Raw genomic sequence first — 26,230 nt, 5'->3', positions numbered from 1 at the left:
ACTGTACACTTGCAAAGTTTTGACCATTCATGGTATGTTGTATTTGCACAAATTTCATGGTGGAATCCGTGTACTGCAAGTCTTGTAAATATGTGTCTCATCTCAAAATTTGCTTCTGTCCAAGTGCGGTCGATCATGGCCCTGAATCCATAGAATTCCGTTGGTACTTCCTCTCTTTTCTTGAGTAGTGATCTTAGTAGGTTCTCCGATGCTGATGTGTTGGAAAATAAGATCCTGGTCCTAAAGATCCTCTGTGAGGAAAGATTCTCGGGCGAGAAGATAGACTAATCTTGATCTTGTGGTTTTTGCTACTTCTAATGCTCTTTTGGTATAGGTTGCTTTTACTCTTTCCAATGTTTCTAAGTTATTTTCATTTAGGTGTATCCATATGATTTCTATCCCATAAGCCAGTATCAGTATTATTTTTGATTTGAAGAGTGCCATAGTTGTGCCTAGATTTAGTGTTCTGATGGAACTTATTTCGTTTATTATTGTTAAATATATGTTGAAATATCTCAAAGGGACATTTTCATTGTGTATTGGATACAACGTGGTGAACTGTCAGATGTGTTGGAAGCATGTGGTGGTGTTCCCCACACCTACAAACCAACAAATTGTCATTCCTTAAGAACAGCACTAGATCAGTAACATGAGTGAATAGGTGAAAAACTTATTTTTCTTTATCAGCAAGTGAAACTGATCTTGTAGTTACCAGTGGATCTACAAAATCATATGAGTTTTTCCTCTTTATTTCAAGTCCATGATTGTTCAGCAAACTTGATATGTTATCAAATTCAGTCAGCTATGACCGTACTGAGATATGAATAAAAGTGTAAAGTCAAGAAATGTACCAGACATGGGGCAACAAGGTGATACCCCACAACAGTATATGTAAAATGCTTCTGACATGGCAATATAATGAAAAATGTGACATGCACTGTTAGCAAAGTAAGCATCATGTTTTCAGTGGTCTTGTCAATTTGGGTGTATTCTAAGTATTCTGTTACTTGATATAATCTTGAAGGTGTACCTCATTTTTATTTGTTGGCTTTGTATTCATACTCATATGTTAATATGGTATTTACTGAATAAGGTCACTAGTCTTCAAACATTTATTTGTGATCATAAACACAAAATAAAGAGGAAGTTTTCTAAAGTTACTGGATCAATGTGTTCTTCAGTGCAGTAATGTCAGATGCGTATTTCCACTTTTTACAAGAGCCAGTTCAATAAGCTGATCATGGGCAAAAATGAAAGAATATATGACTGAAAAAACTGTGTGGAGGAAGTTTTTGATTGTGATACATCATATCTACTTGAAGTTACTGAAGAAACAGGACCAGTGGAAGAAGTGACATAAGAAATAAGGGCAATGAAAGCTGGAAAACCAGCAGGACCAGATTGGATGCATTCTGGTTTCCTCAAGTTGTTTGATGGAAAACAAATGAAATCATTGACAAAAATATTCAATAAAATTTGTAATTTGTGTTCATTTCTCAAAAATGGCTTCAGTCAGAGGTTTAAAAAAAAAAAAAAAAAAAAAAAAAAAAAAAAAAAAAAAAAAAAAAAAAAAACATGGAGCAAAAAATGTGATTTTCGAGCAATAAGTTTGAGCCACAACCCCAAAATATTTCTAAAAATTATTCACAAAAGACTATACAAGGTTTATGAAGAACAATGACACCTACACGCTTCAGTTTCAGAAATAATGTTGACTTTTAAGAGACTCTGTTCAGCATTCAAATCTTATTCCAGATATCTGTAGACATGAACTATGATGTCTGTGTCTGTTTATCAAAATATTTTTGAAAGAGTAAAACATTACAAAACAGGCAAGTTGCTGAAAATAGTGGGATAGATAAAGACCTCCTTATCATTATTAATCTAAATTGGAATCAATATGCTGCTGTTAGAGTATGAGAAACCTGGCAGATTGAAGATATGCTAAGGGGTGATACAAGGCTGTATTTTGTTGCCACAGATATTTAATCTTTATTTGGGATACATCTTCAAAGAAGCCCTTGAAAAAGTTGAAGAAGGAATCATCTTGAATGGAGAGAAGCAAAACAATATCTCCTGTGCTGATGATTCTGTAATATTTGCTGACAACTTAAATAGCTGTCATCGTCGTGTATAGCATATCAACAAAAGTAGTAAGTGTTATGACCTAGAAATCAAAATAAATGAAACAAAATTAATGGTTATCAACATAAAAGATATATCAAACTGTCAGCTAAACATTAATGGCAAACTTATTGCACAAGTAATCAAATACACATGTCTGATTACATTAATAATAAATAGGATATCAAGAGTCCATATCGAGAAAGCCAGAATCTCATTTTGTAAAATGACTGTTCTAGAGGCATCATCTTTCAGTCAAAGCAGAATTAACATGTTTACCTTCCTACATATTTCCCATCCTTTTCTATAGAGCTAAGACCTGGACTTTGACCAAAACAATATGCATAAGCATTTGAGATGTGGCTGCACAGAGGAATGCTAAGAGTGCTATGGACAGAAAAATTACTAACAGTGACATTGTCCACAAAACAAACAAAAAAGTAAGTCCTAAACAGAGTAAAATGCAGAAAATTGCAATACCACAGTCATGTAATGAGGAATGGAAAGAGGTATAAAAGTTGCAGAACATTTGTCATGCAAAGATACCCAGGGTCAAAAAAGAAAAAGATGTTGGCTTGGAAACTTACAGACATGGATGTCACACTTGGGCAATGAAAATTTTAGAATGAGCAAAAGTGATGTGGCTATGATGGTCACCAGCTTATGAAATGGGTAGGCGAGAGATGAATTAAAGGAATGACAAGGAGTTCAATGAAGTAAAGTGCACACTGAACATGTGACAAGTGAATGTCAAATGACAAGAATCTTCATTAAGTCATTCAAGTATGTAATCTGTGAAAGGTATTTATTATTTTTATATGCTTGTAGTCATCATATAACGACTGTGGCAAATGCCATATTGTTAAATAAATGTTCTTGCACAATGTTATTTGTATTATCTTAGCCGATTTTGACAAACCAGAGGGTACAATGTTGAAAAGATGAATTGCAGACATAAATAGTTAGCAATGAAGATAATAAGATCTTGAAAGTAAATACATGAGATTGATAAAGCCATGTAGAGTATGACAAAAGAAAATGTGTTTTAGCAGATATGATTAATGCTAGAGGTAAAATAACCCAGAAAGAATGTGCCATATTCTTTGCAGAAAATTATATAGTGGTATGTATGTCTTTCATTAAATATATGATCAGTTATTATTTCATAAATCTACTATTAAGTATCTAGGAATATGTGTCCAAAATAATTGAACGGGAACAGCCATACATTACAAGGTGATGGAAAGGAAGATGCCAGACATGTTCATTGGATGATCCTAAGGAAATATGGCTTACAGAACGCTCATGCAAAGGAGTCTTGAGTATGGCTTATGTGCCTGGGACTCTTGTCGGGTAGGATTAATAGGGGATGTGGAGAAGATCCACAGGGTAGTTGATTTTTTGTTGTAGGTTTCCTTCATAAGTGCGAGAATGTTATGGTGTTGCTCCTCCACCTCAAGGTAGATGCCTTCTGACTCAGGGAGAGATCTACAGATAAAATTACAAGAACCTATAGTCTGAGAAGAGTCAGTAGATTATCATCATTCCCATTTATCTTGTGAAATGGCTGTGGCGGTTTTATCAGAAAAAAAATTGATTGATTTGGTGAATTACCAGTAGCTGCTCTTCCCAATACAATTCCCAAGTAAAACATGAATAAGTGCAAATAACAGTAACACCTCAAATACTTTGTAATATTAAATGGACAGATAAAAAAAAATCTACTCACCAAGCAGCGGCAGGAGAACACACACACAAGAAGGTTTAACTCTTACAACCATTCGGGACCAATGGCTTATTCTTCTGGCATAAGAGTTGAAGAGGAAGAAAGAGGGGTGAAGGAAAAGTGCTGGAGAGATTTAGGGAAAGGGGTACAACAGTTCAGAAAAGTCATCCAGAACCCTGAGTCAGGAGAGACTTTCCATCTCATTCTGTGCAGTAAGTCTCCTCTGACCCCGGAATGACTTTCCTGATCTGTACCTTTTCCCTAAGCCTCTCCAGTCCTTTCCTTTCACCCTCTTTCTTTCCCTTCACCTCTTCTGCCATAAGAAGGAGACATTGTCTCTAAAATCTTATCAAAGTTAAACTTGTGTGTGTGTGTGTGTGTGTGTGTTGTCCTGCGACTGCTTGGTGAGTAAATTTTTTTATCTATCCATTTACATTATTTTGTCAATTGATTTCTGCTACATATAGTAGGTCAGATTGCAGAATATACATGGAGTTGTAGAACATCTGTTGTCTCATACATTTGATGATGTAATATAAAATACTGATAAATTAACCAGATGACTCCTTTTTTTTCACTTTCATTTGTGAAATTTATGTGAGTTAGGGTGCATGGCAATGCATTTTGATTGATTTTTGATTTTATTTAGACTCACTCACGATTTTCTAAAACCTAGGAGAAATTATCAAATTGTGCTATGTCGTATACATAAATTAATGTTTTCCTTTACATAGATAATTCAAAATATGTAATTCGAGTACTGCTTGATTGTTTTTCTGTGAGCTGTGCCTAGTGATGCCTTAACAGTCATTTAGGAGCTCTTCTGTTTCACCCATTTTGCTATTTAAACATTGCACATTTTGTTATAGCTGTGACAAAGAATCGATATGTCTCGAGTCTGTGCTGAATACCCATAAGATGTGATGATAAATGTGTTCTTTCCTTGGAAACAGACTTACTACTATGTGTGCTCTCGTTAAGACAATACTTTTAAAAATAGGAAATTGGTGTTGGAGTGTGTTGGAGTTGCTTATCATTGTAAAGACCACCAAAGTTCTCAGAAATTTTAACCGTTACTTATCTTTTGTTTTGCATAGGGTCAGCTGATTGGTATTTGTGGTCCTGTTGGTTCTGGAAAAACATCATTACTCTTAGCAGCACTTGGACAAATGAGAATTACTTCAGGACATGTATTTAGGGATGGCTCCTGTGCTTATGTTAGCCAAGAAGCTTGGATACAAAATGCAACTCTGAAGGAGAATGTATTGTTTGGAGAAACATTTGAGGCCAAACGGTATGAGAGAGAAAGCAATATCAGTGTTGGTGCTGGTGGTTGTGGTGGTGGGGATAGTGATTGTACTAGTGATAATAGCAACTGTTGTTGAAATTCTCTTTACAAGGTGCATCAGGGCAATGTACATAAGGACACAACTTACTTAAGTTGAACTTTCCTGTAAGCTACTAACTATATGCTATTATATGTTATTGTGGAAACTGTTATACCATCACCTGCAGCTTTATGTACTAACCTGAAATGACAAAGCTCAGGCTTTCTTGTGTTAATTGGGGTAGTCAACATGTTAAAGTGCAACTCAAAATATTTATTGTTTTTGTTGTATTTGGATATTCAAAGCCAGGGTAATTTATTCGACTTCTTTGTTTAATGATACACATGACAAAAGAGGGAAGCCAGCACAAGCAATTTCTAAGTGTTATCACTCATTGTTAACACAAAAAATAATTATGTCAATGAGCTGAAATGATTATTGTTTTATTAATATTTCAAAAGACCTGCTGCCACTGCCAGGTGTGTTCTGATTTACAGTTTTCTGCATAAAAAAAGTTATGAAGAATAATCATGCAGGCTAAATTCTGAAACAGCAAAAACAGAGCTGGACTGCCAAAACCTCTTAACATTAGTGAGCTGAAGATTGCTCTGTAATAATTAACAGCAGATATGGGTTAATTTGGGGAGACAACAGAGATCGCCTTTCTCACACTATCAAAGTCAACATATTGTAGTCTGTTACTAAAAAGTCATCAAGCCACTCTTACACCTGGGAACCTAATCAGTATGCTTCCATCTTTGTTAACAGTCTGTAGTGGGGCACCTGTAAAATGATTTCTAGAAATGTAGGAATATGAAATCTGCCTCTTGATCTTCATCCATGGTTCAAAGAATATCATGTCAGAAAAGAGCAAGCTGAGTTCCGAACAAGTGATGCGTTCTAAATCCATGTTGATTTGTGGGCAGAAACTTCCCTTTCTCAAGATAATTTATGGTATTCAGAATAAGCTGAAGAATTCTGCAGGAAACCAATGCTAGGGATATTGGTCTGTAATTTTGCAAATTCGTTCCTGTAGCCTTGTAATATACAGAAAGAAATGCATTTTTTCCACTCACTTTAGAGTTTGCATTGGACAAGAGATTCACTAAAAATGCAGGCTGAGTAAGGGGCCAATGTAGAGTACTCTCTGTGAAACCAAATAGAGATTCTATCCAGACTTGGGGACGTATTTGTTTTCAACACTTTCAGTTGACCCTTAACACCAGGGATGCCTATTACTATGTCCTCCATTTGGGAGAATGTGCAGTGGTACATTTATACAGTTCTACGTGAATGATTTCTGAATTGAGAAATTTAAAACTTCGGGTATCTTTTTGATGTCTTTTATTACCACAGCAGACTGATCAACTAGTGACTGGATAGAAACGTTAGGCCTGCTCATCATTTTTATGTAGAACCAGAATTTTCTCAGGTTCTTCACAAGATCTTTTGCTAAGGTATGACAGTAGAAGTTGTTTCTTGCTTCAAGCATTGATCTTTTTACAAATACATGAATTTCTAATAACTTTAGTCTATCATCATTTACGCATTCTTTTTTGAGCCAAAAGTGCAACTGTCTCATTAACTCACCATTCTCAAAATTTTGCTATTAAAACATGATGTGATGTTTTCCATGCTTAATCCACTTACTCAGGACATACTTCTCCAGAGTATGATTTACAATCAATTTAAAGCTTCCCCATAATTCATCTGTGTTCATCATATTGGAACAATATGATAGCCATTCACCGTCTAAGTGGGATGCTAACAACTGCTTATCTGCTCTTTCTAACCAAAATACTCGCCTAGCCTTCTTGATGGATTTGCAGCTTTTAGTAATCACCATTGCTGTGATGACATTATTTCACTAATCCCTTTCCCTGTACGAACACTGTCAGTATGGTCAAGCCTTTTTATAGCTACAAGGTCTTAAATGTTTCCATTGGTTGTGAGCTGTTGAACTAGCTGCTCTTGACAGTATTCAGAAAATGTGTTCAACACTACCTCACAAGACTGTCTGTCCTTATCACTTGCAGTGAATCTGTGGCTGTCCCAGTCTATACTCAGTATATCAAAGTCACCTCCAACTAATACTGCATAATCTGGCTATTTCTGTGCTAATGAGTGTATCCTTTCTTTGAATGATTCTAAAAAAGTCCAATAGTTAACTTGAGCTCATATAGACCTGTTACTTTGTGTCCAGAAAATGTCACAGTTAGACTCAATTTCAACTTCTATAGACACAATATTTTTGTCAACTGTAATAACTTTTCACCCTCCTGTGACATCTAATATGTCTTTCAGATATATGTACCATGCCTCACTAAACATTTTGGAGCTTTCTATAGATTTCAGCCAGTCTCAGTTCCAAGAATAATTTGAGTGTAACAATTTTCTCGAGTGCAGTAAATTCAGGAACTTTGTAATTAATAATTCTACAATTTGATGTTAAAAATTTGTGTGCAATCTGATTTTACTCTTTGCGCATCAACTGACAAACATTCATCAGAGAACCCAAACAACTGGTTAGCCAAACAAAAATGCCTGTGCACTGTACAAGTACTCTGCTCTCCTAGTTCGTACTTCCTTTGTCTAGAGCACCCCTGACCTATCAAGGGGAGTCGTACAATTCTCTGCCTCGTAACAGAGATACAGAAATCTGCAGCCAAGACTATCAAGAATGGTGCTTTTGTTGAGACCCTCCAAACAAAAGGACCTCAATCAACTCTGGGTGCGATACTGAAAATTGTGATCTCTGCTTGCACCCAACGAGTTTGGCCACCAGTCTTGACTACTTCTGCCAGTCACCCGTGTGAACTGAGGTTGGCCTCAGAACCAAAGTGGCAAATGTCATCAGTACTGAGGCAAGCTATGACTTGCAGAGGACTGTACCTTGCACCCTCAGTTGTTGCAGGCAGTCCCTCCATCACATCCCAGATGAGGCCACCTGATAGACATACAGAGCGCGCATTAGACAAGTTTTCAGTGCCAGATGCTTTTCACCCAAGGGCCTCCATAATGTGCCTAACATTGGAGCTCTTGATAAGTGGCAAACCTCTGTCCCCATGTGCCTGCTAGAACCATACTGAAGGATTGGCAACAGCTCCACATACAGATTGAATGTACAACTGATATATCCTATGTGATGTGCCAGATTCACTGCCACCACTCTATCCCGAGGTAGCAGCGTGAAGATGTCTGACCATGCCCAAACCCATGTTCCACTATTCATGAACTGTGTCCAGCTCCTCCTCCATTCACACACAGCATGCCCACATCCTATCTATCCTAGTACTAATAACCCAAGACTTAACTATAAAGCATACATAAATATGTAACTTGCTACACTCCTGATGTTTAACGAACAGAGGTGGAGCTTGACTGAGCTATGACCAATAGTCGCTGGCCATTCAGAACAAACAAATAAGAATAGAATGAAATTTTCACTCTGCAGCGGAGTATGTGCTGATATGAAACTTCCTGACAGATTAAAACTGTGTGCCGGACTGTGACTCGAACTCGAGACCTTTGCATTTCGCAGGCAAGTGCTCTACCAACTGAGCTACCCAAGCACGACTCACGCCCCGTCCCCACAGCTTTAATTCCGCCAGTACCTTGTCTCCTACCTACCAAACTTCACAGAAGCTCTCCTGTAACACATTTTTCCCTCGGTTAGTTTAGGATGACAAAAAGTGGAGTTTTTTGTGGGACATCATAGAATACCCTCGCTTCATCACTTACAGTTTCATGAAGTTTCAAGAGGTGATGACACTATATGTTGTAGCAATTCCGCCTGCTTTGTTTATTCCCTCATTTGTTGTCCTCAGTGTTGAGGTACTGTTTTTCTACACTGGTTGAAAAATGGGTTTTGTAATGTGGACACTAACTGTAAATGATGTAACCAACAGGTACACATTTTCATTTCACTGTAGTTTACTTTCACTTTGAACAACCCCCCAATAATACACAGTTATATATGTATGGACAGTGCACTATTATTTAAACTTTCCATAAGCCTCATTAATAGTTTGCAGGCGAACCTTGACATACTGCTACAATAGTTTACTGTTGAACATCTACGAGCAGTAAAAACATAACCTCATAGTTCACAGTTCTTCAAATACATTGAACAGTCACTGTCATTGCTTTAATGCATGGCTTACTGGTGTAACAATTATTTCATCTATATCTACATCTACATTTATACTCCGCAAGCCACCCAACGGTGTGTGGTGGAGGGCACTTTATGTGCCACTGTCATTACCTCCCATGCTATCATGCTCACCAAATAACCCTGTGATGAAACATGCCACTCTTCTTTGGATATTCTCTATCTCCTCTGTCAACCCGACCTGGTACGGATCCACACTGATGAGCAATACTCAAGTATAGGTCAAACGAGTGTTTTGTAAGCCACCTCCTTTCAGTAGTTAAAACTTCCGGGCTGAGAGGCCGTGGTCGAACAGTAGAACTTCTTCTCCCTGACGTTTCGTTGCCAGCTGCGGACAACATCTTCCGAGGCGAGTCTACGACAACATCTTCCGAGGCGAGTCGTAGACTCGCCTCAGAAGATGTTGTCCGCAGCTGGCAACGAAACGTCAGGGAGAAGAAGTTCTACTGTTCGACCACGGCCTCTCAGCCCGGAAGTTTTAACTACTGACGATGCCGGCCGTGAAAGCCTACACGCTATGATTCCACCTCCTTTGTTGATGGACTACATTTTCTAAGGATGCTCCCAATGAATCTCAACTTGGCACCCACCTTACAACAATTAATTTTATATGATCATTCCACTTCAAAGCGTTCTGCACGCATACTCCCAGCTATTTTACAGAAGTAACTGCTACCAGTGTTTGTTTTACTATCATATAATCATACAATAAAGGATCCTTCTGTCTATGTATTCGCAATATATTACATATTACATTTGTCTATGTTAAGGGTCAGTTGCCACTCCCTGTATCAATTGCCTAAGCACTGCAGATCTTCCTGCATTTTGCTGCAATTTTCTAATGCTGCAACATCTCTGTATACTACAGCATCATTCGTGAAAAGCCACATGGAACTTCCAACACTATCTACTAGGTCATTTATATTTATTGTGAAAATCAATGGTCCCATAACACTCCCCTGTGGCACGCCAGAGGTTACTTTAACGTCATAGACGTCTCTCCATTGAGAACAACATGCTGTGTTCTGTCTGCTAAAAGCTCTTCAATCCAGCCACACAGCTGGTCTGATATTCCGTAGGCTCTTACTTTGTTTATGAGGCGTCAGTTTGGAACTGTGTTGAACGTCTTCCGGAAGTCAAGGAAAATGGCATCCACCTGGGAACCTGTATCTAATATTTTGTGGGTCTCATGAACAAATAAAGTGAGTTGAGTCTCACACAATCGCTGTTTCCAGAATCCATGTTGATTCCTACAGAGAAGACTCTGGGTTTCCAGAAATGACATGATACGTGAGCAAAAAACATGTTCTAAAATTCTACAACAGATCGATGTCAGAGATATAGGTCTATAGTTTTGCGCATCTGCTCGACGACCCTTCTTGAAGACTGGGACTACCTGTGCTCTTTTCCAATCATTTGGAACATTCCATTCCTCTAGAGACTTGTGGTACACGGCTGTTAGAAGGGGGCAAGTTCTTTCACGTACTCTGTGTAGAATCGAATTGGTATCCCGTCAGGTCTAGCGTACTTTCCTCTGTTGATTAATTTCAGTTGCTTTTCTATTCCTTGAACACTGATTTCGATGTCAGCCATGTTTTCGTTTGTGCGAGGATTTAGAGAAGGAACTGCAGTGCAGTCTTCCTGTGTGAAACAGCTTTGGAAAAAGGTGTTTAGTACTTCAGTTTTATGTGTGTCATCCTCTGTTTCAATGCCATCATCATCCCAGAGTGTCTGGATATTCTGTTTCGAGCCACTTACTGATTTAGCATAACACCAGAACTTCTAGGATTTTCTGTCAAGTCGGTACATAGAATTTTAGTTTCGAATTCACTAAACGCTTCACGCATAGCCCTCCTTACACTAACTTTGACATCGTTTAGCTTCTGTTTGTCTGAGAGGTTTTGGCTGTGTTTAAACTTGCAGTGAAGCTCTCTTTGCTTTCACAGTAGTTTCCTGACTTTGTTGTTGAACGACGGTGGATTTTTCCCATTCCTCACAGTTTTACTCAGCACATACCTGTCTAAAATACATTTCATGTTTGCCTTGAACTTTTTCCATAAACACTCAACATTGTCAGTGTCGGAACAGAAATTTTCGTTTTGATCAGTTAGGTAGTCTGAAATCTGCCTTCTATTACTCTTGCTAAACAGATAAACCTTCCTCCTTTTTTTTAATATATATTCCTATTTACTTCCATATTGAGGGATGCTGCAACAGCCATATGATCACTGATTCCCTGTTCTGTACTTACAGAGTCGAATAGTTCGGGTCTGTTTGTTATCAGTAGGTCCAAGATGTTATCTCCATGAGTCGGTTCTCTGTTTAATTGCTCAAGGTAATTTTCGGATAGTGCACTCAGTATAGTGTCACTCGATGCTCTGTCCCTACCACCCGTACTAAACATCTGACTGTCCCATTCTATATCTGGTAAATTGAAATCTCCACTTAAGACTATAACATGCTGAGAAAATTTATGTGAAATGTATGCCAGATTTTCCCTCAGTTGTTCTGCCACTAATGCTGCTGAGTTGGGAGGTTGGTAAAAGGAGCCAATTATTAACCTAGCTCAGTTGTTGAATGTAACCTCCACTCATAATAATTCACAGGAACTATCCAGTTCTACTTCACTACAGGATAAACTACTACTAACAGCAACAAACACACCACCACCGATTGCATGCAATCTATCCTTTCTAAACTCTGTCTGAGCCTTTGTAAAAATTTCGGCAGAATTTATCTCTGGCTTCAGCCAGCTTTCTCTACCTATAACGATTTCAGCTTCAGTGCTTTCTATCAGCACTTGAAGTTCCGGTACTTTCCCAATGCAGCTTCAACAGTTTACAATTACAATACCGATTGCTGCTTGGTCCCCGCGTGTGCTGACTGTGCCCCGCACCCTTTGAGGCTGTTGCCCTTTCTGTACTTGCCCGAATCCATCTAACCTAAAAAACCACCCAGTCCATACCACACAGCCCCTGCTACCTGTGTAGCCACCTGTTGTGTGTAGTGTACTCCTGACCTATCCAGCGGAACCCAAAACCCCACCACCATCTGCCGCAAGTCGAGAATTCTGTACCCCACACAGTCGCAGAACCATCTGAGACCCTCCACTCTGCTCTGTACCAAAAGTCCGCAGTCAGTCCTGTCGACAATGCTGCAGATGGTGAGCTCTGCTTTCATCCCGCTAGCGAGACTGGCAGTCTTCACCAAATCAAATAGCTCCGGAAGCCAGAGAGGATTTCCTCTGATCCATAGCAACACACATCATTGATGCCGACATGAGCGACTACCTGCAGATTGGTGCACCCTGCACCCTTCATGGCATCCAGAAGGACCCTTTCCACATCTGGAATGACTCCCCCCATATGCACACAGAGTGCACTTTGTTTTTCTTCCCCTCTCTTGCTGCCATATCCACAAGGGGCACCATTACGCACCTGACGTTGGAGCTCCCAACTACCAGTAAGCCCACCCTCTGCGACCGCCCGGATCTTGTAGATTGAGGGGCAACTTCTAGAACAGGACAAGCAGCCACGTCCGGCCGAAGATCAGTATCAGCCGGAGACAGAGCCTGAAAGCGGTTCGTCAGACAAACTGTAGAGGCCTTCCATTCAGCCCTCCGGAATGTCTTTCGCCCCTTCCACACCTCGAGAAGACCTCCCACTCTACCATGGGTGAGAGGTCAGCCTCAATGTGGGCAACATCCCAGGCAGCCATAGCCGTAGTCCGATCCAGGGATGCGTGGAACGAACTGACCGTACCCGACAAACCCCCATCTGGACCCACACAGTGATGCCCATTGGCATCAAGCTGTGTGACGGAAGCCAACACTGCCTGATGCTGGTAGCGAAGGGATGCCAACTCAGCCCGCATCCGGACACAGCAGTCAGAGTCCCTATCCATACTAAATACTGTTGTGCAAAGAACGTCTGAACTAATCTACAGAGAGCACATACAATTCAACACAAAATTTAAATGGTTATAAAAATACAAGATTGCGTAGTAAATGCAGTAATGCTGTTACTTGCACACTGCTGACACACTGCTCGGCGGCAGAAGGAGACTACGCGATTTTACACTATTCAGGAACTAAAAAGTCATGCCACAACCCTCAAATACTATAATACGGCTGAAATTTATGAATTAAACAATACAAGTGCCAAAAAACACGAAAAGAATTTAAGAATTAAACTATGTAACAAATAAGTGAGCTGATAGTATACGACTTGCTACTGGCAGCTGCTTATCCAATGGCAGCAGGGAGCGCACTGGCTATGACCAACTGACACTGGCTGTTCAAAACAGAAACAGTAGACAGACGACTACGCGAATTTACACTATTCAGGTACTAAAGCGCGATGCTACAACTCTCAAATACTATAATATGCCCGAAATTTATGAATTAAGCAATGCAAGTACCAAAAAAAACACGCAAAGAAATTAAGAATTAAACTATGTAACAAATAAGTGAGCTAAGAGTATACGACTTGCTGCTGGCAGCCACTTATCCAAGGACGGCAGGGAGCACTGTTAAGTTGATACATTGATGTCATTCTAAGCAACACAGGTTCATTGTCTGAAACTCGGCTGTGGACTGACTGACTCCTGACCAAAAATTGGGCCCTTATATATCATCACAATAATAGGTGCTAAAACTACACAATGTTTGAAGTTTAATTTACAGAAATTACAATTAAAACTTAACTAATTCGATTAACTGAATACATCGAATAATTGGTTCTTCTTAACATTTTCTTCTACTACAAAAGTTAGACCAAATTGTTTGTTTAAATCATAAAATTAACATATATAGTTTTGCAAAGAATACTTTTCACAAAACTGTTAATTACTTTGGAATTAATTAAGGGCTGGTTTTGCTAACATGCTTCCGACTAGAACTAAACAGATACTTTAAGATTACTAGTATTTTGTCTTCCAGATGTTTATAATTAGTATAGAATTCATATTTGTTTGCTCCTTCTGGCTTCCAACTGTCTGGCTCAATGAAGGACACACTCCATGGGAAGCGGTAGTTGTACAATGCGGAGATTATTGATGCAGCAAGATGTTGGCTCCTATGATGACCAGTAGAGTGTACCATGCATGCACACAGGCCTTCCAGTAAGGTGGCATGCTTTGAACAGACATTATGTTGAAAACTAGGGTTTTGTAGTCAAAAGAGTGGGAAATAATATGGTATATTGGAATTCTGAATAAAACTTGCCTGCTTTCAGAAAAATAAAAAAATGTATTGCATTACTTAATAAATGTTCTTGTATGTGAATTACTTTCCACTTAACATTCCACATGGAGAAATGCTTACTTTTTGAAGATGATGCTAGTGTTGTCATAAATCCCATTAGAGAGAAAGTAACAGATGAGGTTGTTAATGATGTTTTTCGCAGAATTATTAAGTGTTTCTCTGAAAATGGACTCTCCCTTAATTTTTAGGAGACACACTATATTTAATTCTGTACAACAAATAGAGTCTTACCAACAACTGATGTACCAAATGAATATGAGTCAGTAAATTGGGAAGAATGCTCCAAATTTTTGGGTGTACGTATTAAAGAAAACTGAAATTGGAAGAAGTGTATTAGTCAGCTTCTGAATCAATGAAATTCAACTACTTTTGCTCTTAGTATAGTTGCTAGTCTATAGTTGCTAGACTTGGAAACAAGTGAATCAATCTCCTGCCAGTGAGCAGTAAGAATAATACATGGTGTTCATTAGTGATCATCATGTGGGCAAGTCTTCATGTAGTTAGGCATTTTAACAGCATCATCACAGTACATATATTGGCTAAAGAAAGTTGTCATAAAGAATCCATGTCCACATCTACAACACTGGGAAGAAAAAATTACCTATATTATCCATTATTAACGCTGTCAGTGGCTCATAAAGGAGGTCAGTGTTCAGCATACAAATTTGTGATAATTTATCCAATACCATAAAATGTCTGATAGGTAGTGAAGCAAGTTTTAAATCTAACCTAAAATCATTTCTCCTAGAAAACTCCTTCTATTCCATGGATTTGTTTCATGTAAACTGCTTCACTCCACATCTTTTCAACAAAAGAATCGTTCAAACGATCTGTCGAGTATGTAACTATCTAATTAACTAACCTTCACTCCTGGCATCGTAAATATGATCTGTCTAGTATGTAACTAACTAATTAACTAACCTTCACTCCTGGCATTATTTAAATTTTGCCAAGAACTTTGCAGCAGCATACAGTATAATTACTAAACTTTTAGAAAACAAAAGAGGTAGCAGTAGCACACAACTTGGATTTCAAAGAGGATTATCATTCAACAGGCTAGGTTTACCTTGACAGTGGTCATATATAACAATCAATAATTCAAACATATTATTGTTGGGAATATTTTATGACTTTGATCATCCATTTGATTGTGTGAACCATTATATTTACATACAAGCCTGAATATAAGGAACAATAGTCATAGCAGTTTCATGGTTTTTCAGAGAAAATAGTGTATATTAGTTTCACATTAATTGCACTGCATCTGGAATTTGTAATTTCAGGCACTCTGACATGGTGTAGCATATGATTCTATTTTGGGCCTTCTGTTATGATACACATAAATAATCCTCAATTTCAACTTGTGATGTCCGGAATTTAAAAAAAAAGGGAGGGTGGTATTTTTTTTTTTTTTTTTTTTTTTTTTTTGAAAGGAAAGAAAGAAAAAAGGGTGAATAAAGGTGAAGGGAAGTGGTTCTATTTTTACTGGAATGAACTTATTGATGGACATCACAAAAATTTATTTTACCTATATTTTTTTTTTAATCATCGAAGAAGACAACACAACACATATAAAAGAAATCATCACACTAATATTATCCACAGAGTGATCGTTTCACAAGACACTTTCTAGCTCGACTGACTCTTAAGACTGAACAAGACTCGACTGACTCTACTCTCTCTCTGGACCACAGCCTCTTCACGTCCCTCTGGACCAGAGATTTCAACTGTGATTCGCACGCCGATTATTTAATTAATCGTACAGCCGCTGGGCGCGCGCTTGGCGCGTCATTTAAATGGGGTTAAACGTACACCGCGAGAGGCGTGGGCTAGCGGTGTCTTACAGGTATCGCCACAAACTATCAGACGATGCCAGTCTTAACCTTGTTACAGATGATAGTGGTATAGAAATAAAAGTTAGTACCAGTGCTCTTACTGAAAAAGTAGATATTGAAGCATTTGAAAACATGAATGCAAGGCTCAGTGGAGTTAGTTGTAATTGAATTTGACAAGTCTTAGTAAATTCTGTTCACTATTTTTTATTTGTTTACTTTATTTGTGGTCCAGTAAATCCTTTTAGTACATTGTTTGTACATATGATATAGACAGCTTAGGGATAACATAATTTAGTTATTAAGTGAGACTACATGATTAGCACAATCAAGATACATAATAATGTAATGTGAAGTACTACATTGTTTGTACATATGATATAGACAGCTTAGGGATAACATAATTTAGTTATTAAGTGAGACTACATGATTAGCACAATCAAGGTACATAATAATGTAATGTGAAGTACTACATTGTTTGTACATATGGTATAGGGCAATTCAAGGGTAGTTCAATTTATTTAAAATTCTAGTAGTTGTTAGGTGTGGCTACATGATAACACAATCAACATAAATAATAATATAAATTGATATAATACATAATTATATTATTAACAATATTTAGTCAATCAGATTTGCTTGTAATGATGCTCCAGAAATTCAGAGACAGAGTAGAAACAGTGGTCAAACATGAACTGTTTCAACTTTACTTTAAATGTATCTAATGTCGATAGGCATTTTAAGTAACAAGGTTTGCTGTCATATAAATTAAGTCCAGTACAGTATAACTCACTTTTTTATAACTATGTATTTACTGCATTCTGGCTTGTTTTGTATGAGCATAAATCATAGTTATGTTTGGACCTCATGTAAAGATTAGTACAACACAATGTACAAAGTAGACAGAGGCAGTATTTTTCAGGTTTTTGAAATGGGTGTGTATATAAAGCCTCACATTTAGTTTGCTTTATCACACTGATAACCTTTTTCTGTACTTTAATAGTTTTTTTTTTTTTTTTTTAAATTGTAGAATTGAGCCAAAAATGATTCTGTACATCAATAGCAATTATACATGCCAAGGTACATTGTTACTGCTGATGAGCAGTTTGTGTTTTGAATAAGAATCATGAAACATACACAAGTGTATTCAGATTTTATTTTGATTGTTGAGGCGCAACTCTCACTTCATGGCCTCCTAAACATGGAGCATAATAACTGCATATGACAAATTTAAGACATTTATTTCTTCAGTGGTGAAAAACGGGTTTGCAGGATGGAGGTTTGTGTAGTGTGAATGTGAACTCCTACATTCTTTTTTAAAATTAATGATAAGCGTGTTGATACTTGTTATACAACTACACAAGCCTTAGAAGTAGTCTACTCAAGCAATGAAATACAATAAATAAATAAATAGTGACAAGTTTTGTGGGTTTCAGGCAGACCTTAACCTTTAATTGGAAAACTCTCATGTAAGTTTTAATTAAAGGCCTTTTTAGTTACATTTATAGTGAACATGATTGCTTGAGTGTTCTGTACATTACCATTCAAGTTTCAGGAAACTGAATTTACAGAAATAACATTTTCAGAATATTGAAGTGTGTTTTTAGAATTGTATTTGGTGTTAGTACTAGATCTTCCTTCAAACCACTCTTCAAAAAACGCATTGTTTTGTGAACTGTTTCACAATATGTACGAGGGTTGTTCAAAAAATTCCAGAACTTTGCCCACAATTTTTTTTTTTACATTTACCTTTTACTTATTGCGCATGGTCTCCTTCAAAATACTCTCCTCCACAACTGAAACACTGCTCCAAATGCTTTTTCCACTTCCCAAAGCAGTCTTGGCACACCTCTTGCTGGATCGCGCAAATTTTGTTTTATCTCATCTGCCGCTGTAAATACTGTATTCATCATTTCAACAGCATTCCCAACTTCTGAAATAAAAAAAAAGTCTGCAGGAGCTAAGAGTGGAGAGTAGAGAGGATGAGGCAGCACAGTGATATCGTTTTTTGTGCAATAGTCACACACTACCAGGGGTGAATGTGTGGCTGCATTATCATGATGCAAGAACCATGAATTGTATTGCAACATTGTAGGTCATTTCCTTCTCACATTTTCTCACAAGTGTCGCAACTCTAATCCATTGAAGAGTATCTTCATGAAACTCTGAAAAATTAATGCATTAGAGTATAAAATAATAAAATTAATACTATTAAGTCATTCCATTGTGTTGCCCTTACATAAACTGTACATTTTCACCTCTCTCTATATCAAAGAGCACTCTCTCTACAGGACCTGTGGAATTTGATTGATGTAATGTAATATGAGCATCAAATTAAGGCCCATTCTTCATAAGGAAAGAAAACAGTGCCACTTACAACCATAAATATAGATATAAAACAGTTGTGTTGGTAGTATTGCTGTAAATATCAAGTCTTTTTACAAAATGATTTAAATCAGTCATGCTGTCATGTGTTTAAGGGCAGATAATTTAATACTATTCAGTTGCAGTTTCTGCTTAATGGAATTTAACAGCCACCAGTTAATGCCATAGACTCCACAAAATTACCTACAGCATTATTGCTGATGTAACTGTGATAGAAATATGTAAACCTGTTTTGTTGAATATAAATTATCTTGTATTTTATTGTAAGCACAGTTGAAGTAGTTCCATAATCTTATTTAGCACATGGTTATTGATGACCAGTACTCATATCTTTATTTTATCACTTAGTAAAAAGAAGAGCAAGTTGAGTCTTATTTCCTTATTTTTTATGATCATTTCACTTTTTGTAGTGTAAACAAATTTCCCTATTTTTTATCATATCAAAATTACACAAACTGTATGTAGAATTTGTCATTAGCCACAGTGACAGATTGATTTTCTGTGATTATGTCATAACAAAGGTTATACATATGTATGAAAATTCTACTGAGAGAATAAATAAATATGAGACTCGTTTGCTGGACAATACCTACATTGAAGAGATGAAATGTTTAGTATTGCCAATAGATAGACACGAAATTAAAAGGTATGGCATTATCCTAGCTTTTGCAGCTGTTAGTTCCTTCATCAGGGATTACAGAGGGATAGAGTGGAAAGAGTCAAAAAAAGAAAGACAGGTCACTCAGATCCCAGGGCAAGATAAACATACTTGTAGTGGGGACAAGGGGAGGCAAAGATGAAGGTGGTGTCAGAGAGTATAGGTCAGAGATGGTACATTGGTAAGCACTTCACTTCAGAAATGATGAGCAGAATTAGAAGTAAAGATAGCTTAGGGGGAAGAGAAGTGAATAGTGCAATTAAGAACATGGTACATAAGAAAAATAACAGAAGGAGGGAAACGAAGATGGCAAAAAAGGGTATAGTGAAAAAAGGAAGTGGTGAATGTGTTAATGGAAATTAAGTCCAGGAGGGTGGTGGGATGTGAAAATGTATTTGAGGGCAAGTTCCCATTTCTGGAGGGAAACTAGCATTGGGTGAGAGGGTCTGAATAGCCCATGTGATGTAGCAGGTATTAGGTCTCTCAAATCATGTTGTAGAGCAGCTTCATCAACTAGTCAGTGAATATCACCCAGGCAGACAGTTTTTGTATGCACATTCATGTGCTCAGCCCATGTGGCAAATTTTACAGGGGAGATGATTTCATGGGTAGGAATCTTGTGGTAAGGGTAAAGGTTTGGGAATATTATACAGTTTGAGTGGGACATTACAGAGGTTAAAAGGACAATGAAAGGCAACACTGCATGGGAAGAACATCAGGGAGAGAAGATCTAATTTCAGAGCTTGACTTGAGAACTATAGATTTGATTTCTCATACATCAAAAGTTTTATTAAGAGTGATAAATAGAAGAGTTCATGGAAGACTGGAATAAAATATCGCAAGGGAACAGTATGAATTTAAAAGAGAGAAAAGTACAAGAGGTGCAGTTGGACTGCTGAGAATTATATGTGAGAGATACATTAAAATAGGAAGAGAAGTTTATACCATTTTCACTGACATGGAGAAAGCCTTTGATAGAGCACAGTAGAATAAATTAATGGACATCTGGAATAAATTAATGAATGTTCTTAGGAAGAATGGTGTCAACTGGAGGGGTAGAAGACTGATAAAAACCTATACCTACTATAGAAAATACAAGTACAAAATGGGAATATGATGACAGAGGAAAGCACAGTTGGAACGGGGGTGAGGAAAGGCTGTTGCCTCTCCACAATACTGTTTAACATAAATTTGGAGCATATTACTCAGAAACCTTTGGAACAAAATAGAGGACTGTGGGTTGGTGGTTGTAGATTATATGATATCTTAGCAGAGAGCGAAAGAATTATGACTAGAATGCTGATAGATTGAAATAAGGCCTGTGAGGAATCTAGAATGAGAATTATTAAGAAAAAGACAGTATGTATGACTGTAAGTGCAAAAAAAGCAAGAATAGTATTATAAACTTAGGACAGGAAGATATAAAGCAAGTTAGTGTTTATAAATATCTGGAAGGCATTATTACAGATGACATAAGGTGTAGTAACAAGGAGGTGTAAACACACATAGCAATTACCAAGGAGACATTTAAAAATAAGAAGAGGCTTCTATGTGGGTGCATGGACAAGGACCTGAGGAAGAGACTGGTGAAGTGCCTCATATGGAGCATGTGAGACAGGAACACTGAGGAAAGAAGAATAGAAGCATTTGAGATGTGGATTTGGAGGAGGATGGAAGGGGTAAAATGGGTATACAGAGTGAGAATTGATGAGGTGTTGAGAAGAGCAGGGAAAGAGACAGAAATGTTAAAGGTATCAGGAAGAGAAAACGCAACTGATTTGGACACTGGATAAAAAGAGGTTGTTTACTGATGTATGCTATGTTAGGAATGGTGAGTTGAAGCAAAAGAGGATGCAGAAGGTATCAGATGATGGATAGTGTAAGGATAGGAAACAATTATGGGAAAACAAAGAGGGTAGCTAATGATAGGGCTGTGTGGAGAGCTTCCATTGGGCAGAACACTGATGATGATGATGATGATGATGACTTGAGAAAAAGACTTTTGAGTCACAGAAAGTGAATGTTTTTCCTTCTGAGTTAAACCTGATTAATGTGTATGATTTGTTGCTACATAACAGACAGATGGATAGCTTATTATGGGACTCATATCTACTTCATAAAACACAGATCTAGAAAAAAAAAGTTACCCGGTACTGTGCACTGTCTTTCTATTCCTGCTGGGAATGATACTGTGGGAATCAAATCAAAGCTGAAGATCAGCAACTGTAAGTACTCATTATCAGAACTGTCCAAGGTGAAATCAGTATTGAAATATCCACACAGTATTGCTTATCAGGCACCATCTAATTGCTTAATGAAATTTAAAACATTTACTGTTGGGGATCTGTATACCACCAAAACTACCATCCAAGTTTACTGCTGGGGTACAATGCTCAAAGTCCTGTTCAATGTAGTAATATTTTTTTTTTTTTCTCTCTTCTTCCATATGCGGCCTTTGACTTCATTCCATTATTTTAGTGGATAGCCACTCCCCGTTTCCTGATGTAATGTGATCCAATCTTATGTCCATCTGTGGGCACCATTTCAGTTTCCTTGACTGCCATACAATTTTCTTTTACGCATAGTGCATCTGTAGAAATAACTTTAAATTTTTCATTTCCCGGAGGGATATCAGAAAGTCATCTTTCTTATCTGACAAACTTCATATTTTGTGATAGGAAAGTCCATATTTATTATGATTGTTACTATTTATAATGTCCAAGCTGTCATAATTTTTTGAGTGATAGTTGCTGCTGGGTGTGTAGTTATTCAACTGTGCTATCTTAAGAAAGAATTTACCCTGAAAAAAGACCTAATGAAAGTATTAACAACCAGAGGGTTTTTATGGAAAGTTTAGGTTTAAATCGAATACTTCTTTAAATTAATTGATCAGGTTGTCTCTTCCCGGAAACATTCAGCTGTAGATCATGTCATCTGTGGAGGGATCGTGTGAAAGGGTGATGCATCAGTTTTCTCATATGTGATTGACTCACACTGTTAAGCAACTCTGAAAGCTTCGATGAGCACTTCATCCCTAACTTGTCATATATCCAAAGAGTGACACTGATTAGTGTGAGGAACATTCCCAGTTATGTACCTGATGCGAACCTCAATTGTGTAGTTGAGATTTTTGGTCAAAGCGGTTCCTGGCATCTCCAATAATCTCTGCATTATTTTTGTTACTAATTTTTCCCCCCACACAATTTAAATCACCACTAAGCACTGCATTTGGCTGAAAAATTTTGGTTACCTAGTATTTCGTATTCAGGGATTTCTTTACTAGAGTGGCCATCATAAAATTAGACACCTCAAGGTCACACCTGCCCCCTGCAGTCTACCAGTGGTAAGCACTGTAATTTACCCATCTTATATCTTTGTTGCCATATGGTCCCCTAACAGCACACTAGGACAGTGCCAGCTGAAAGTTATGTGTTTCTATGCAATATTGTGTGTTCACGTGTGGTTTCATTCTTCTGTGTAACGATGAACTGATATGTGTTCGGTAGTGAGCGAAATTCAAGAGCAAAGGCCCATGGTAGTGCTACTCTGATTGGTATGCCTAAAGGGTGAAAAGACAATGTAAAATTGTTGTATCGAATGCACTGAAGATTTTTTACTTATCTGAGCAACACTGAAGAATCCAGGAATAATACAAATTGTGCACAGGTTCATAAAATGACAACAAAACCTTGTGGTATTTCCAAATCAACTGTATTCTGTGCTAACAGTGCAGTAACAGTGACAGAATCGCTAGATGTTAGCATGTGATTTGATTTTCCAAGAAAAGGATCAATGAAAATGGAAATTAACAGAATTTGATGATTTTTGACAAACCATTAGGTCATAGGACTGTATTTCATTGCTACAACAGAGGAAAATATCTGACAGCTAGAAAAATATAGAGTGATCACTATAAAAAAAAATAATTATTCTGGCTCAGATACCCCCGTTCCTTGTCTTCTCCATTCACTTGGTTGATGCAGCAAGAATGAAGTTTTGTGTAAGATGTGTTTACTGTGAGCTGAGAACAATTATCTTGTTGTATACTTTGATAAAATTTGTGGTTTCACAAAGCCACACTCAAAAATATATTTTGCTCAACAAATGGAAATATTGACCTGGAAGTACATGTAGCTACTTTTGTGTAGTGCATATTGGTGATCTGGGTGATGGCTGCAGTGACAAAAGGTCAGTAAGAGCTACAAATAAAACAAAATTTTAATGATGGGGAATATTCTCAGCCGTATTAAGTTGAGCTGTCAGAACTAAAATCCTGGCAGCGGCCTACAAGTACTCATGCACGACACCTCTTATAGTATTTTAGTTTTTATCTTGGAATACTTTTATGTTTTCATGATACAATATTTGTCACATGCACTTATAAACTTTGAGGATGTTCATATATTATTTTCAATTCAATATGTCAGTGGTTCTGTTTCTTTCATAGGTTGAAGTGAAAAACTATTTTTCTTCAAAATTTTTTATTTATTTGTTAATTTTCATAACAGCTGCCCAGAATTTTCTTTTGGAAGGCACTGCATCATATTCTAGACTAAAAGTAGAGGTGTCTCTCTTTTTTATCTAACATCTGAAATTATCACTAACTGGCAATGCTGTAGGATGGTAAGATGACCTTGCAGAGCCTATTTTTGTGACAGCCACTATAGTTTTGACAGTCTCATCCCAAGACTACTCTCCAGCAAAAGGAATTTTGTGAACTTTTTAACCCAGTGACTACTGTTAGACTTACACTGCTCTTTTTTCTTCTTTTGTCAGTGCATTCCTGAACTGCATGGCTAGTCTGCACACATTTGTTCAGTCTTCAAAGGAGTGACCCTACTGGAAATGTCTAGACTAAATCTAGCAGACTTGCAGCTTCTCGTATAACTCTTACCTGATTTGATATCATAAGTTATTTGTGTAATCAATGTCTTATCAGTGGAATATTTCCATACTGTCTAGCATACACTGAAGTTAAGCCTCATTACAAAAATGGGGACAAAGATATGCCATCAAACTATTGATCAATTTCACTTTTGTTGAATTTTCAAAAAATTTGAAAAAGTTGTGTTCATGCGTTGTCTTAAGCATCTGGCTGCAAAAAGTGTATTTTCGAAGTCACAGTTTGGGTTCCTTAAGGGTTACAATAAAGAAAGCTATTTAGACGTACAGTGAGAATGTAATAAATTCATTAGATAACAAATTAAAGGCAACTGGCATTTTCTGTGACCAAGTTCTAAGCCTTTCACTGTATGAATCACAGCATTTTCTTAAGCAAATTAGAATGTTATGTTGTCACCGGCAGTGCTACAAAATGGTTTGAGTCTTATCTAACTAACAGGAAACAAATGATGTCATTGTGAAATACCTTTGCAGGAAGCAGTCAGTCTTCATTTTATTTGGAATTAATGATGTGTGGTGTTCCTCAAGGTTCCACCTTGGGTCTGCTGCTTTTTCTTGTGTACATTAATGACCTCTCATCTGTTTCATTGCCAGATGATAAGTTTGTTTTGTTTGCAGATGATACAAACATTGCAATAAATAGCAAAGCCAAGAATAGATTTAGAAATAGCTGCTAACTGAATTTCCACTGACATTAATAAATGGTTTAAAGCTAATTCACTGTCAATAAACTTTGAGAAAACACACTATATGCAGTTCAGAACTTGTATGAGACTTCCTTCCAGCATGTGTATAACAAATGAATACATGTAGATAGAAGAGACTGGCATTGTTAAATTTTTGGTATTACAACTCGATAATAAATTCAGGCAGGGAGGGCATATCACAGCATTGCTGAAGCACCTTAACAAATCTGTATTTGCAGTGAGAATAATGTCAGAGGTAGGAGATATAAATACATACATATAAAAAATGCTTACTTTGCTGGCTTTCATCCTATTATATCATACGGGATCATATTCTGGGGTAACTTGTCAAACCAATGAAAAGTTTTTATGTTCAAAAGCATGTAATAAGACTCGTTTGTTGGGTAAATTCAAGAACATCATGAAGAAACCTGATCAAGGAACTTTGTATTCTAACCACTACTTCTCAGTATATTTATTCCGTAATGAAATTTATTGCAAGTAATTCATCTTTATTTCATACCAATAGCCCAATACACATTATCAATACTAGGAATAAGAACAATCTACATAAAGACATAAAACCCTTAACTTGATCAACAAAGGGGCACAGTATTCAAGAACACACATTTTCAACAAATTTCAGCAACCATTAAAAACTCAGTTTCAAATAAAGAATGGTTTAAATAGAGTTTGAAAGACTTTTTGGTATGCAGCTCCTTCTACAATATAAATGAATCTCTCAACAGGAACTGTTAGACAATCTTAAGTAAAAATGTCTGTTAGATTTCAGTTTTGACAGCGCTTGGTTACAGCAGTCAAGATTAGATATTTTGTGTATGGTAAATTGATTAAAAGTACATAAATGTGTTTCATTCTGAGCATGTATTAATTCTGCCCATCGGCAGTGTAGGGTCTTGATTTAATTATCATTTTGTTAACAGTTCCAGGCAGTGTAGGGTCTTGATTTAATTATCAATTCATTAACAGTTCCAGATTACTGTAATGTATTCACCTGTTTTGTCAATCTCCTGAAAAATGATCAGGGTGCTAACTATTATATTCAAATGTCATATGTTTTTTTTTCATGCACTAGAATCATATCAGTTTTGAGTCTCTGGAACAAAACCTGAATGTAATCCAATCTAAACACAG

At 37.2% G+C, this 26,230-nt stretch overlaps 1 protein-coding gene across 9 annotated transcripts in view; it reads left to right on the top strand.

The window, feature by feature from the left end:
• LOC126267010 (ATP-binding cassette sub-family C member 5-like) overlaps window positions 1–26,230 on the top strand; it is a 531,190-nt gene that overhangs the window by 308,647 nt on the left and 196,313 nt on the right. For all 9 annotated transcript variants that reach the window (XM_049971782.1, XM_049971823.1, XM_049971815.1 and 6 more), the window contains one exon: window positions 4,948–5,144. In XM_049971782.1, the coding sequence (XP_049827739.1) occupies window positions 4,948–5,144 (197 nt within the window). The remainder of the gene's footprint in view (window positions 1–4,947; window positions 5,145–26,230) is intronic.

Source organism: Schistocerca gregaria, chromosome 1 (genome assembly GCF_023897955.1).
Source record: "Schistocerca gregaria isolate iqSchGreg1 chromosome 1, iqSchGreg1.2, whole genome shotgun sequence".
Classification (NCBI taxonomy): Eukaryota; Metazoa; Arthropoda; class Insecta; order Orthoptera; family Acrididae; genus Schistocerca; species Schistocerca gregaria.
Note: the sequence above shows the minus strand (reverse complement) of the source record. Positions and strands in the feature narration are given on the sequence as shown.